At 35.4% G+C, this 16,271-nt stretch overlaps 1 protein-coding gene across 1 annotated transcript; it reads left to right on the forward strand.

Annotated features, from left to right (window-relative positions):
* The first annotated feature begins 3,361 nt into the window (after positions 1 to 3,361).
* Positions 3,362 to 15,736, forward strand: LOC120014987 (ABC transporter B family member 25, mitochondrial). Its single transcript, XM_038867154.1, has 18 exons — positions 3,362 to 4,272; positions 4,438 to 4,499; positions 4,838 to 4,881; positions 5,937 to 6,039; positions 6,412 to 6,519; positions 7,596 to 7,679; positions 7,828 to 7,888; positions 8,100 to 8,245; positions 8,341 to 8,457; positions 9,583 to 9,668; positions 10,487 to 10,575; positions 11,174 to 11,229; positions 11,486 to 11,566; positions 11,657 to 11,722; positions 11,837 to 11,929; positions 13,455 to 13,519; positions 14,689 to 14,824; positions 15,145 to 15,736. Exons 1-18 carry the CDS (start codon positions 3,540 to 3,542, stop codon positions 15,286 to 15,288), a joined length of 2,274 nt encoding a protein of 757 aa, XP_038723082.1. The 5' UTR covers positions 3,362 to 3,539; the 3' UTR covers positions 15,289 to 15,736.
* Positions 15,737 to 16,271: the final 535 nt, after the last annotated feature.

Raw genomic sequence — 16,271 nt, forward strand, 5'->3', positions numbered from 1 at the left:
CTCTCTCTTCCGATTTTGTGAAATTTGTGTATTTGGGTGCTTGAGAATAACATGTTTATTGTGTTTTTGGGATTGTATAATCTAGGGATTCAATTTAATATGCTTGATTAGGGATTGGTAATGTCAATGCATGATTTTCCTAATTGATTGAGTTTTTATTGCATAGCTATTGATTGTGTGTATTGATGATGAGATTTTGTGGAAATTATGGAATATGCATGGTAAAGTTATGGTCAATTGGTCTTTGAGTGTGAAATTAGGGTGCTAGCAAAGCCGAGCCCCAAGGGAGAATATTAATCCATAAGAGTAGGTGTCACCCCTTTGCGTTCATCGTAGACCAAGAGGCCTGACGGCCTCCATGTAGGAATTTAAGTCTTTATGCCCAATTTCCTTTGCATATGCATAGTTAATAGTATCGCACAATGCATTATGTATGGTTGTGCGTGTTTGCAATTATACATTAAGCATGAGAAATGAGCATCCACCAAGACGGATTAGGGACTAGGTTTTTAATTAGTTGTTTCAAATCAAATCTTGTTTGATTTTGGTTACAAATTGCCTATGCTACCGAGTCATTCGACCACCTTTCTTACTTGTCTTTATTTTGATATTCGTTGCGTTTAGTAGTGTTAGCGAGTTGTTGACATACCATTCACCACCATATTTGCATTCATTCCTCGTGGATACGATACCGGACTCAGTGGTTTTATTACTTGCCGAAACCCTACACTTGGGGTAAGTACACATACACTTTTGTGTCGATCACATTGATGATAGGAAAAACACTTCTGGCGGATGCTTTTATATTGGAAACAATCTGGTTTCATGTCACAACAAGAAACATAATTCTATTTCTTTTTCTAGGGTTTGTTTTGTCTGATACTGTGATTGTAAAAGCTTGAACTTAAAGTCTCGAATAGTCGAATATGGGTAGTGGTGCAATGACAGTGGATGTGAGAACCGAGACTAGAGTTGTGAGAACTGGACCGTGCCAATCAGTTGGACCGAAACCCAGTGACCCGATCGCGAAGCCGGCTTGATTCTGTCGATATTACCGTTTGAGCATGTGACCCAGTGAAAATCGATAAAATTGAGAGGTCAGATCGGAAATCCGATAACCCGATCGATTTTATATTAATCGGAGATGATATTTTTTAGAGTTAAATGATTACAAAACATTGAATTCTTTTGTAATTTTATTATATGTATTTCATTTTTTTATATATAATATGATAATATCAATATATGTATATCAATTATCACTTATCAAAATATATCAACATAATCAACATAGCAATATAATCAATATATCAATGTAATATATTATTATTAATGTCAATCTTACATACATATTTTTTATGATCATATTTCATTACTTTGGTATTTAATTTTTTTAAATTAAATTAAATTATAATATTTTTTATTTATTAATTTAACCTTCTATTAAACCGTTGATCCATTGGTTGAACCAATAAACCAGTGACCCAATCCTTTGTTTGGGTCGATGTCTGGGTCGGTTTTAACAACATTGACTAAGCCTGAGGAGTGAGCCAGTGGCCCAGTGAGGTGACATACACTTATAATAGTTTGTTGATCAATAATTTGGCCAATCGACATTTGGGTATTTTAATAACCGTTAACCGACACACATACATGGGTCGAATGTTATTATATGCCCGATTCCGTGGTTCAGTTGATGGTTGATTATTGATTGACCAATAATGGGTCAAGATTAATTGATAATGACCAAGAATACCGATCCATGTCTGGCCCTATTCATTTTCATTTCATTAGGGCAGTTGCAATGGTGGGCTTTTAGGCAAGCATAGATGGTTTAAATGGATTTCTAATGGAAAATAGAGAGGTGCAATTCATACAATGGTGGGCTTTTTGACAATCAAAATTATTGGACCAAGTTGGAGATTAAGAACTTTTGTTGGGGCATCAAATGACCTGATTGGTGTGGGCCCATTCTCAACACCAAGTGAGGCTGAAGGGTCAGGCGTAGGAGGAAGCAGATGTGATCATGATTTATTTTCTTCCATCATTTAGAATTTGTTTTTTTTTTAAATATTGTATTTATTTAGTCTAAAAATTTATTAATTAAAATAAGTATTGATGATTAATGTAATTTGATAGAAAATCATGTTTCAGGAGTATATACATTGTTGTATGTTATTCAAATATTTGTCACAAAAATTAACTAACTCAAGCCAATATCTATTAACACCATTGTACAATAACAAGAGACAATACATTTTTATTCCTATTTATATCAGCAGAACACATTTTTTAATATAAATGATTATTCTCATTACACAACAATCATTACAAGTGCCATTACATTAACCAAATTGACTATTACAGACTATGTGCCTGTTTGGCACAGCGGCTTGCAAAGCGGGACCGTTAACGGTCCCGCTTTGCGGAACCGCTGTGCCAAACGGCACAGCGGTGCCAGTGGAAACGCTGGCTATGCAACAGCATTTCCGCTGGCATTTCATCTGCTCCCAATAGGAGCTTCTGAAGGCGGAAATGCCTTTTTTCCCCCTTTTTAAAGTTCACGTGGGGCCCATACTGGCCCCACAGTTTGTACTTGAATAAAATTTTTAAAAGTTAACAGGGGCCACAGTTTGTAAGAAAACTGTAATTTATTTTTTTAAAATTAAATACAATTTATTCAGCTTTAAACTTTTATAATAATTAATGTGGACTCCACAATTTTAATAATATATATTTCTACTTAATATTATAAAATTATTTTTTAAGAAGAATTATAAAATTAAATTTAATATTTATAATTAATTTATATTTACTAAATTAAATTAAATGATTAAAAATATATGAAAAATTATTATTAAAAATAATTTATATTATTATTCCCACTTGTATCATATTAAAATATTTAAGTAATAAAAAATATGCTTAAAGTTAATTTAAATAAGAATTATATTTATTATATTAAATTTAATATAAACTTTTGATATAAAAATAAAAACTAATATTATAGTACTTTATTTCAACAGTTTTTCCGGTAACGTCAGTTTTTAGTTCAACAAACACCTCACAACATATTTCACAGCTTTAAACTCAACATATTTTTTACAATATTTCCGCTAACATTGAAAATCAAGTTTTTCACTCTATCAAACGGAGCCTATACTTATAACGTATATACAATTATCAGAACGGTTTTGAAAATCGAAACCTGTTATCGAATCAAAAAGTTCTTTCGATCCATGATTCAATAAAAAAATCTCGATTCTTTGAATAACCGGTTGGCACGGTCCGACCGACCGGTCTGTTCCGGTTCTGACAACCTTGCTCATTTGCCATGCCAGCGTGTACCCGCTGATACTCTGAACCGAGACAAAGGTTCCTAACACTTAGACTTTCAAGTTTCGACGCCAAGAGAATCCCTTTTGCTCCTTCTTCCGGAGCGAAGTCCCCCAATGTTTCATTGATATTAGGGTTCTTTACGAGAAAAGCATCCATCTTTGCCATTAGGGCCGTTAAAATCGAACGGAAAGCGGAGCAACATGCTTGCTCGATCGGCGTCGAAATGCTTTGCCGTGAGGGCGGGCGAGCTAATACTTCGCAAGGACTTGAGCTTTTCCTCTTCGATTCGTTACAATGATAATTGCAATTGTCGTCGCATAATCCTTAGTAGCTGCAGCAGCATCTACGGGAATTTCCCATTTTTGTCAAACACAAACTGCAACACTAGAACCCCTGGTAATTGTTATAGCTATAGGCGCAAAGCAGATTCATTTTCATATAGAGATACAAATGGAAGTGGAAACCGCTTCATCCAGGTCAAAGCATTCCGTTCGGAATCTGGTTCCCAACCACTACGAACCTCACCCAAGTCCATTTTTCATTTTCCGTTCTCAACGTCAGCTGCTGCTGCTGCTGGTCCCCCTCATGATGATAACAAAATCAAGGCGCCAGCCACAGCGGACCACCAACGGCAAGTGACGGACATGAAAATTTTACGCACTCTGGGTAGTTACTTGTGGATGAAAGACAATCTCGAATTCCGCTTCAGAGTCATCGCTGCCCTGGGGTTTCTTGTTGGTGCTAAGGTTTTGAATGTTCAGGTCCCCTTCCTCTTCAAGCTTGCGGTTGATTGGTTGACCGTTGCCACCGGCAATGCCACAGCTCTAGCTTCTTTCAATACTGCCAATTCAACTCTTTTAGCACTTTTTGCCACTCCAGCTGCTGTTATTATTGGATATGGCATTGCACGCGCTGGGGCTTCTGCTTTCAATGGTAGTTTCACCCATGTCATATGTTTATATGATCATATATACGATGTTGCTTTAAATTACTCTTCCTTGAGACTAGTGACTAGTTTCATGATTATTTTTTGACACTTCTGTCATAGCATATTCCAATCAGTTAAGCTTATATGATGGTCCCACTATACTTTGGCAGAACTGCGGACTGCTGTGTTTTCGAAGGTTGCATTGCGAACCATTCGATCTGTATCTAGGAAGGTTAGCCTCCACCCATATGCCTTTGCTGAATTGCATTTTTGAAAACCCATCTGATAACGCAAGCCCTCTTGCTTCGCCTTGGATCTTTGATATGTTATTTAAGTTTTGATGATTCTGTGACATTCACATTCTTCAAGGAAGGGAGGAAACTGGATTGAAATTCCAGTAGAGGGGATTCCTGATCCAATGTGATTCATGTTGAAGAAGAAGAGTTCTGAAGTTCCATCGTCTTCTCAGCTCTAGTTTTATTTTTGGCCAATAGAAATGCTAGTTTGATATTTGACGGTTGACTTTGCGTTTCTTTAAAATTGCTCATCGAATCATAATTACCGGTGCAGGTATTTTCACATTTGCATGACCTCGACCTTGGCTACCATCTTAGGTATGTGTAAACCTTCTAAATGGTACTTTAAGACTTTTTATTGTTATTTTCTTTTGCTTTAGTAGTTAGTTATGTAGATTAACTATTAAGAGACCGTGTTATACTTGATTTTTCTTTTCTATCCCAGTACATTGAAAGACTAAGCTAAAGCAATTTTGAGGTAAGCAGCCCTCATGTCCCTGCCAAGTTATATTATGGTTTCCCCCTCCATTGGGTAACAATGAATAAGATTTCATTTTCTTCCAAAATATAACCAGATTTTGACCTCATGAACAATGTGATCATCATCCAGAAACCTTTTAGATGGTATTTTTGAAACTCTCGAAGGTAAGGCTGAGCTTGTGATACTGAAACCTCATCCTTGCCTCCTTATACTTCTTTCATCTGATTTTATGCTTACAGATTTCTTGTTTCATAACCTTGTAATTTAAACCTTACTTTCATATTCATTAAGATATAATTCATGTTGAGACTTGAGATACAAACATGGACTTTTATAGAGTGGAGTACAGCTCGACAACAATTATAATTTAGACATATATACCATGATCATTAGAGCCTCAGACGGATTTTAAGTTGACTTCATAAAGAAATAAGTGAACTCATCGAAGACTTGTACTAGATACTTGGTTTGAGTGCCAATGCACTGCGAAAGTCTTAATTGAAGCTCATAACTGGACGAACATGGGGAGTCTTTACGGATCTCTCATTTCTTTTTTTGGTGTTTTCATGTGCTGAAAATCCATAGATTGGGATGACCCTGTAGGTTTCTTGAAAGTTCTGTCTCGTACAAGGTTTTAGGTACAGGAACTAAGCAAAGTAATATGTGAATCAGGTCGGGCCAGAGTGATACTGAGAATTTTTCTAACTGTCTTGAGATACCAAACTTTTGTACTTTATCAATGCATAGGATGGCATGATGTAACATATCAGTCTCTGTCAAAATTATAATTCACATAGTTCTGTTGATTTTGTGCTCTCATTTTTCAGTATAATTGTGAATTACTATGATCCTTAACATTGCTATATTATTTTGTTCCTTACATGATTTCCAGTCGAGAAACGGGTGCACTAAATAGAATAATTGATCGTGGTAGCCGTGCGATCAACTTTATTCTCTCATCTATGGTGTTCAATATTGTACCCACCATTTTAGAGGTATGATTGCTGTGATTTCATAGTGCTGCTGAACTTTATCAATATAGTTAATTTAGTTACTGGCCATACTGATATCCATGAGAAAGAGTTGAGAATTATGCTAGTTGGGTTCTCTTTGTTTATGCTAGACCCAATTTCTGTGTCTAATCTCTTAAGCTGGCATATTTCTCCATTTCTTCAACCTTTTTTGTGATAGCTATGTGATAAACTTTGCCCTCTCATCTATGGTGGTCAATTTCTGTGAGGTGGGTTCTCTTTGTCAATGCTGGACCCAATGGCTGAGTCTAATCTCCATATTCGCAAATTTTTCCATTTATTCTCCATTTTTTCCCTGTTAAAAAAGTTGACAAATAACTTGCATGTAACCATCAGATATCCATGGTGTCTGGTATTCTGGCCTACAAATTTGGAGCACCGTTTGCTTGGATTACTTCACTTTCAGTTGCTGCGTATGTTATTTTCACATTGTCAGTGACACAGGTACTGTTTCTCTTGTCAATGTTATTGTGTATAAATTATCAAAAAAAAAAAAAAAACCTTGAGGAAAAAATGAAAGTAATTAGCCCCATCCAAAAGGTTCTCTTTCTCGCTTTTTTTTATATTTTTTTTATCTAAATTTATTTCCGAAACATATTAATTTTATTTCCAAATAAAATCAACTTTAGCTTCGTGTTAGAATATATGTAAATAATGTGAAATGTCTCAACCTAACAATTTAACTTATTGGGTTGAATGGCAAAGGCAAAGTAACTAATTTAAACATGGTATGAGGTATTGTAGTAGGAGGTCTTAGGTTCAAACCTTAGCTTCTGTAATTTAAACCCCCAAACCAACAAGTTAACTTATTAGGTTGAATGGCAAAGTAACTAATCTTAACATGGTATCGGAGCAAGAGATCTGGGCTTCAATCCTTAGCTTCTGCAATTTAAACCTCCAATTTGTTGTTGCCGCAAGTATAGACCTTTGTGTGGGCCTTGTGTGAGAGTAGCCCTAGTGTTGGGACTCGTTTGTTGTGCATGTGTTAAGTTGTCGGATTGTCCAACCTACACATGAGGAGGAGTGTGAGAATATATATAAATGATGTGAATGCCCTAAACCCAACAAGTTAACTTATTGGGTTGAATGACAGAGTAACTAATCTTAACACTTTAGAAATGATGCTCGCTCACGCATTTCAAATGTATGAAGATTGTGGGGAAAGCTTAATATGTTTTACAATAATGCCTATTCTGGAAAATAAATGTCACCATCATCTTTGTCTTTGTCCATGGGTTTGACAGTGATATGTGCTACGGACCAATCTTATACACTGGATAAGCCACATTCTATGTTCTACCTATTAGTGTGATGTGATATACCTATATCCATTCATTCTTTGTGAAGGATATTGTTTAATTTTGTTTTTCTTTGATTTGAAATGCTACTTTGGTTGGGGGTTAAGGGATGGGTTTTAAAGGGGTGAAGTGTTTTCTATTTCTTTTATTCTCATTCCTTTCCAGAGTTGAAAAATATATTGCTTAGTTGCTTCTACTTTAACTATTCGTTGCAATTGACAGTGGAGGACCAAGTTTAGAAAGGCCATGAATAAAGCTGATAATGATGCAAGTACAAGAGCGATTGATTCTCTTATTAACTATGAGGTGAGCTTGGAATTCTTTGACACATGCTTTTCTATTTCTCTAATATTTGGTGACGCATTCTTATAGCCAAGAATTTTAATAAACATTTTATGGCCGTATTCTAATGATCCCAAACATTTTTGTGGCTTCTTCTTTTTCTGGTATTCAGACTGTCAAGTATTTCAACAATGAAGCTTATGAGGTTGACAAATATGATGAATTCTTGGAGAGTAAGTCATTTTGAGGACTGTATTTGTTCTATATTTAATCCGTAAGTGGTTTTGAAAGCTACGTGGGGTTAAGAGAAAAATAGTTGATCATTCAAATAACTTGTATTCGTTTGATGTTCTTTGACCTAATGTTCTGCAGAAATTTTGATGCTTTGCGGGGTATGATGAGCCCATATTGTTTCACTTTGTTTAATCTAATACTTTCTTTCAGGATATGAACATGCGGCAATAAAAACACAACGCAGTCTTGCTTTTCTTAATTTTGGCCAAAATGCTATATTTAGCACTGCTCTCTCCACAGCTATGGTGTTGTGTTCACAAGGGATAATGGGTGGCCAGATGACAGTTGGTGACTTGGTAAGACTTCTTGGTTTGTTCTCTTTTCAAGCCTTGAATTCTCTACAATGATTGAGTTATGCTGAAAGTTAAGGTGTATAAATTTAAATGCACAGGTCATGGTAAATGGGCTACTCTTCCAGCTATCTCTACCTCTCAATTTTCTTGGCAGTGTATTCCGTGAGACCATACAGAGTCTTGTTGACATGAAGTCAATGTTTCAATTACTTGAGGTATTCAGCACTCTGCTGTTTTGTACTTGATTTAGTGTATGTTTGTGTGAGCCACTGACAGCCTTAGAATCACTTTTTGGAGTAGGAAAAGCTATTTTGGTGTTTGGTTGCTGATTTTTAACCGCTTTTGCTACTCCAAGAGCTGTTTTAGTGATTATAAGAAAAGCAAGATAAAGAAGCTTTTTACCTATGCCTGTTTACCGGCTTTTCCTTAAAATTGATTTTTACTGATTTATTGCAGCTTTTAGTTTATATTACCAAATGCCTTTTTAGTTAAGGCTCTATTTATTAGCACCACTTCTCATGTCATACTTATACAAATAGCTGAAGCCGTAATCCTAGGGAGTGTTGACTTTGTTGGTATTTTTGTTCTGTTAAGTATATTGTATTGCCTGAAGTTTTACTCTTTGTTAATGCCCTAGTTGTTTTCGTACTTTCTGTGATCATAGAAAAATTCCTTTATCTTTGCTCATTTTGCTAATTGTGCAATATCATAAAGTGGTGGATTGCCAACAGTTATTGACACTTGTTTAATTTATGTGCACTATGGTTATTCTCTTGCTAACATGTGGGCTAGTGGTAGAGTTACAGGGCTACAACCTATAGGTCACATGTTCAATTCCTGGAAACAACCTCTCCACATAATATTAGGGGTAAGATTTACGTACATCCTGTCTGTCCCTAACCCCACCCATTGTAGGAGCATTGTGCATGGGAGTTGTTACCTATGGTTATTCTCTTGATTGTGCTATAAGTGGGTGAGACAGTACAAGAGGTAGGATACAAGGTGTTAGGAATTTATTTGGCAGCGGCCAAGTTGATTGAAGAGGAGTTATTACCCGGGGGTCTCGAAGTATGTATATATACCGATAGCAATAACTATTAGTTTGATCCATTTCACCGTTGCTAGTTTGAAGTGAAAAGAATAGGTGAGCTTCAGAAGGAATTTGCCTCTTTCAATTTGTATAGATAGTCAACTCAGCATTCTTCTTTTCATTTGTTGGAACAACTATGATGATGAGCTGGATGTGTTCAATTTCCAATTTTCAATATGTATATCCTGCTTTCACAGTATTTTCTTTTTCTTTTTAATAAAATGTAATTTTCTTTCAATGATTGTTGCAGGAAAGGGCTGAAATTAGAGAAAAAGATAATGCAAAGTCTCTGAAGTTAAGTGGAGGCAGCATTCAGTTTGATAATGTACACTTCAGGTACTTGATGCCATTTTAATTTTTCTTCCATTGGGGTGAACAAAACGTGTTTTTTGAGGACCTTTAATTTTGTTATCCAACCATTAAGATTGGATGAATTGCAGACATAGATGGTGCAACAAAGAGAGGTGGCTAGGGATTGTGACAACAATGTCACAACCCCCATTCACTACCAATTTTGATTCATCACTTACCATATTTTGACAGTCATTCATCATTTATCTTTATTCTTTGCAAATAGAGGTTTATTGATAGGTTCTTAAATTCTATCCTTTTTAAATGATAAACGACAAATTACTTGATTGTTATATAAAATTCATAGGTGACTCTCTTTTAAAGCTTTCAATGATAGCAGTGTTTACTTTTTTAATCATTTCTTTATTCTTTGCAGTTAGACTTTTTAACAAAATGTTTAGAATATTTTCTAATTTCTCTCTCATTTACTGGCACTGACATCAGTCCTTTACTAATTTCTGCCTGCAATTGGATAAGTATTTCTTTTTGACTTCTCTAGTTAAATACATGCAAATATTGGCTAGTGTTGGATTAGCTGTATGCAGAACTACTGCACTTGCTACTCCTCATTTCTCCATATCTGTACACTTGTATTAACAATTTGGATCGAAGTAAATTTCTTTGTCTCGTTTCTCCTTGTAGTTTTTCCTTGGTGTCCAAGGGTTAATGAGATTATATGTAATGTATGCAAAGTGCAAAACCAATTCCATATTATGCATAATATACTATCATTTATCTTTTGAGTTTCTTGATGATGGTGATTGGCTATTTCTCACATGTCTTATTTCTTATGCTTTCAACAGTTACATGACGGAAAGAAAGATTCTCAATGGGGTATCTTTTGTTGTACCGGCTGGAAAAAGTGTGGCTATTGTTGGAACCAGTGGCAGTGGTTAGTCAGAATCCTTAACACGTTGTTTATGTGCACTTAAATCTAATTCCAATATCTATTGGAACGGTTCTTTGACTTGGAAAACTATAGAAATCCTCTATTTGACCAGGATGGTCATAGTAATTTGTTTGTCTTCTATTCAATGCTTATATGCACATTGCTGGGACTGGTGTTTGTCTTAAAGTAATTGCCCATATCTGTTTAAAACAATGATTTGCTATCTCTAACAGAATATTTTTTTTTAAAAAAAAATCTAGTTCACGATTGCTGAATGCCACTTTGCGTGTAAAAAGTTGTTGGAAGGCATTAGCAAAAGCCATTGTATTTCCTTTGCATATAATAACTGGATAATGTGTTGGAAATCTTGGTTCTTGTTGATAACTTTCCCAACTGGAATACAGTGAGAACATTTTATTTAAACATCAGAAGTTGTGGTGTTATCCCTTCATGTTGTATCTCACTATTATTGTTGCTTGTCAATGAAGCTAAGTTCCTGCATCTGATTGCTCTGTTGCGTTTGTATTGAATGGTAGTTTCTGAATCTGACGATGCTCGTTCACTTGGTTTTCATTTTATGTAAATTGGTACCTATTTGCAGGCAAGTCAACCATTCTCAGGTTGCTCTTCAGGTTTTATGACGCTCACTCTGGGAATGTAAGAACTACCTTCTTTCTTGGTGCAGTATGGGCCTTCTGTAATTAATATTTTCTCTCATTTCCCTTCTTTTCCTTTTATGAGAGAGAAAAATCCTGTCGAGGAGTTGATAGAAAGATGTTTCAGTGTGATATGCTACTATTGAACAGCATGCATTATTTGGCTTCCAGACTGGGAATTCACTCTTAAATGGCATCATACATTCTCAACGTGCTTGTTCCTGTGCTTTGAGGGATTCACAATTTCTCTCTGACAGATAAATATTGATGGTCAAGACATACGGGATGTGACACTGGATAGTCTGCGCAGGTCCATCGGTGTTGTGCCCCAAGATACTGTAAGATAATTGAGCAATTTTGATTTTCTGCCTAGTTTGACTCACTCATACAGATTCATTGATGTGGTGGTAACATGTCTTTATGGGCAGGTACTTTTCAATGACACGATATTTCACAATATTCGTTATGGTCGTCTTTCTGCGGCAGAAGAAGATGTGTGATGATTTCTAATGTCTATGCTCCTTTTGTTTTTCAAGTTTCAACTCTGTAAAGCTTCCACAATTGTCATATTTCTAGTCTTTTTTAGTCCAAGAATTCTTTGCTCTCAGGTCTACGATGCAGCTCGCCGTGCAGCCATCCATGACACTATCATGAAATTCCCTCAGAAATATTCTACTGTTGTAGGAGAACGAGGTCTTAAGGTAAGAGGCTTAAAGCAATTCCATTTTTTAATATTATTCTGATTTCATAAATATGCAATTAGTTGTTCGACACCTAATAGGAGTATCGATCCGGGTTTAGTGGATTGCTTCTTTTGGAAGTGCAACAATTGCTATATTATAAGATAATACATTTTAAAAAAACCCACCAGTCTCACTTGATATATAAATTAATAATCTCCTTATACATCAAAATTATATATATACATGACTCAATTAGGAGGCCTTTGTAAAGTACTAAAATATGACTCACCGCTTGAAATTGATGTCTCCTTGGACCTCTTATGTAAATTTTTTTTAGTGCATTATGAAGCTCTGGTGTAGTATTCTTGTATTGTAAGAGAATTATGCAATGTGATTGTTGACATAACCTTTTTCAATATTGCCTGATAGATACTTTGATGACCTCTTGATTGTATTTGATATTGTTGCTTGGCTCACTTGCAAGTTTGCAATTGCTTTTGCGTGCAAGTTGTATTTTCTATAATGTACTGACACAATGTTTTACGCATTTCATCTGTCAATGTTGATTTTTTTTACATTTGAGATGAGAAGCCATTATGTTTAGTTTTATCGTTTGTGATAGTGCATGTTCTATTTATAGATGTTTTTTGCTTGAATTAATTTTCGTGAAGTATATTAATTAAATATACATCGAATATAATTTTAGTTTGTTGCAAAAATGGATAGATCCATGACTTCTTTTTATTAAGACTATTTACATTCATGAACTTGTTTCGGTTAAACAAATTAATTAAGTATACATAGAATAATGATAATTCGTAATTCGGTAGGTAATATTCATACGATCACAATACACAATACATATATTAAGTTCAGTGTCTTGGAAAAAAAAAAGAATACCTTGATAGATTAATTTTTTTTAATTAATGTAGAGATTAATAAATATTAATTTATTGATGAAATAATATCTCTATTAATTAATAAATTTTTATGGTCCCAAGGGTATTAATTTATGGAGGTTTAGCGGTACTTTGCTATGAGGCATGGAAATAGTCTTTGCTATTTTTTATTTTATTTTATTATTACAATCAAGGAATTTTTTTACTGAGACTTGATGCAGCCGCTCCAGTATTTATGGGATGAAGGCTTGTTTGTGTGTTGTGCTCTTTCCTTTATCCATTATAATCAATGGTGGAGCTATTGGTTTCTTTTGGTAATTATGTGATTCTAGGAATTTAGATACGTAGATCCATTGTCCTTTACGGGCCATGTTTCTTGCGGAGGTTATAATTAAACCTACTTCGAAGGCATTTGAAATGTCTTTCAGGCTATCACAAGGGTCCCTGAAAGTACACTGATAAAAGTGGAGGAGACCTAATGTATAGTTTGGAAAACTATGGTCGCATCATATCAATGTCGGATAACTACAGTGGTCAATGCAGTGATCGCATGACCAATTATGCTCAAGTAGAAAAATGATTATGTTTAGCTTGCTTTTCAGTTACATATCTGAGATTTTGACTGTTGTCTACTCATCTGCCAGTTAAGTGGTGGTGAGAAGCAGCGGGTGTCACTGGCTCGTGCATTCTTGAAAGCTCCAGCAATTCTGTAAGAACCACTTCAATAAACTTATCTGTAAATTCATTTATGGTGTGTTTGTGGGTAAATGTGGCTGATTCTCTGTTGAAATCTTTCTTTGTTATTCTTCACCTAAGTTTTCAAACCCTGTGGCTCACCACATAGGTTTGACTTCTCAAATATTCTTCTTAGCTCACATACAATATATATTTGCATGAAAGAACTTGGGAGTTTGAGATTAGCATAACCTTTCCACATCTTGTTTCAGTAATGAATATGAGGTTACTTAACCAATGCAATGTTCATTGTGGATAATAATAGCTAGACAACAGTGTTAAGTGTTGACCATTATCAATTTTTCAGCATCACCATATGAGGACAAGAATCAATTTTTTGTTGTTTTCCAGTCTATGAGCTTTTATTCACTTAAAGGAGCCTTATGATGGAAATAACTAGGAGAAAATCAAAGATTGTAGGATTTTAGAGCCACTTTTTAGTTGGTACTGGTAGGATCTTTTTTTATATGGGTTTAGGTCTCATTTTATGTTTCTTTGAGTTGAAATAGTTGGTCAGTGTTATTGAGTTTTGTCTAACTTTTATAAGTAGCAGATATCATGGCATTGTCCAGGTTTTCTAGAATTTCAAAATTAATTATAGTAGGAACTCTTATTACATGCACGAGGTGCAAGTTTCGATTTTCCCATTCCTCAAAAAATTGAAACGACAACCCGATGAATTATCTGGCAAAAACGGGTACTCTTATTAGTTTTTTTATTGTTGTATTTTATTAAGTCTAGTCCTAGTCAAAGTGAGAGTTGGATCGGTATCTTGTTATGACTCGGAAGTATTATTTTTATGAGGAAGGTTTTGCTAGAATTAGGATTATCAAGGAAATTACGTAACATTCTTTGTGAGTAGCTGTTTCTTCTCAATGATACAGAATTCAGCAGTTTTCCAACCCTAGAGACAATAAGTCTCCTCCCTTGTTCAATTACATACGTTTTAGTCCTTATTTTTCTATTCCTCTTGCTGTTTTTTTCTTACTTTTCCTGCATCACACTCCATTTATGAAGTGGCAATCTTCAGTGGTGGTAAACTGTGGGAACTGTGTTTGAGCTAGAAATCACAAGTGGTTACCCCTCCTCCTTTATTATGATCTTGTGGTTACGGATTACAATTTTCATATCATATTTCCTCAGGCTTTGTGACGAGGCTACAAGTGCACTTGACAGCACAACAGAATCAGAGATATTGAATGCGCTGAAGTCCCTAGCAAATGATAGAACTTCAGTCTTCATTGCCCATAGGCTTACAACTGCAATGCAGTGTGATGAGGTGAGCACTCATGGAAACGCTTGTGCATCACTCGTAAGAGTGATGAATTATAAAGTTTGTATAGAGCTAGCTCTCTTTCATCTTATTCCTGTTTTTTTTTTTTTAAAAAATGACTACCCATGGTTTTAAAATATGCTCATTAGATCAACATCCCCATTTTACTGAAGAAACCATGCTCTTGCTACCATCAAATAGTTCTTCTCTAAGCCTCTAATGCATTAGCCATTCACCATACCTTTTATCTTTCCTGTTTTGTTTTCCCCTTTGCTAACTTTGCATGTTTGTTTAATTTTTGCATCATATTTGAATGTGCATTTCAGATAATAGTTCTGGAGGATGGGAAAGTGATTGAACAGGGACCCCATGAAGTTCTATTAGCAAAGGATGGGAGATATGCCCAATTATGGACACAACAAAACAATACATTGGATGCAATTGATACGGCTACTAAATTGAAGGCATGAATGTTATGCTTGTTGTTCCAAAAGAATACCATGAGGCATCTGCACTTCAGGAATATGGGCTCTAATTGGTGTGATGACTGATGAGGGGTATTTTTTTTCCTGAAATCAATATGATTAGGGAGGGGAAATTTTGGCCAGTTGTGTCACGAAAAGTGCTGGTTGAGATGGGTTTGGGGCACCCATGATGGGTCCTGACCTGTGGTAATTGGGTGAGGTGGGGAGGCCCCAAAGGGTGTGATTTCTCTGTTGAAACAATTGTCACAAAAGTAAGAATAAAAAACTCTCTCAATAGGCTCTCCCTCTCAACTGTGTAAGAGCTCCATTTTAATTTATGGGCATCATGGTGTGCTCATTTATTGTGATGCATCTTTAATTAGCATGTATTTGATTCTGGTATGTTGTGAAAATATTATTTTTGTTCATATTTAATGCATGGGATCTTCCAACATTGGTATTGGAGAATTGGTTAGCATAATTATCATCTGTATAACCTATATATATAGGTAATGATCCACCAAAACAAAGGAAATTGGTTGAAATTTTGAATTTCAGAAACATGGTCGAACCGAGATGTTTGATAACTTTGTAAATATGAAAATGCTTTGTGGTTATAATTTTGAGATTCATAATTGTCCATAATTTAGGTGGTATGTTGACTCCTTCCCGCTTCTCTCCTCATGTTTTCTTACTTTTTAATATCTCCTCTCTTTCTTCCCCATTTTTCTTCTATTTCTTTTCTCAACTGGCAGTGGAAGAAATTATGGCTAGCTCTTTATTTCTTCTCTCTTCTCTCTCTCCAGCGCTCACCGCCTCTTTGCATCTTCCGCAAATGCCTCCTACCTCATTCTGTTGTAGACTCGTCGCCTATGCAGCCAAGTTAGGGTTCACAATTTTTGTTGTTGTTTTCTTCTAGACTCTTTGGTTGCCTTTTTTGTTGTTTAATGGAAAACAATATTCTTTGATTCGGAAAGAATTTGGTTCAT

Source organism: Tripterygium wilfordii, chromosome 2, assembly GCF_013401445.1.
Source record: "Tripterygium wilfordii isolate XIE 37 chromosome 2, ASM1340144v1, whole genome shotgun sequence".
Lineage (NCBI taxonomy): Eukaryota > Viridiplantae > Streptophyta > Magnoliopsida > Celastrales > Celastraceae > Tripterygium > Tripterygium wilfordii.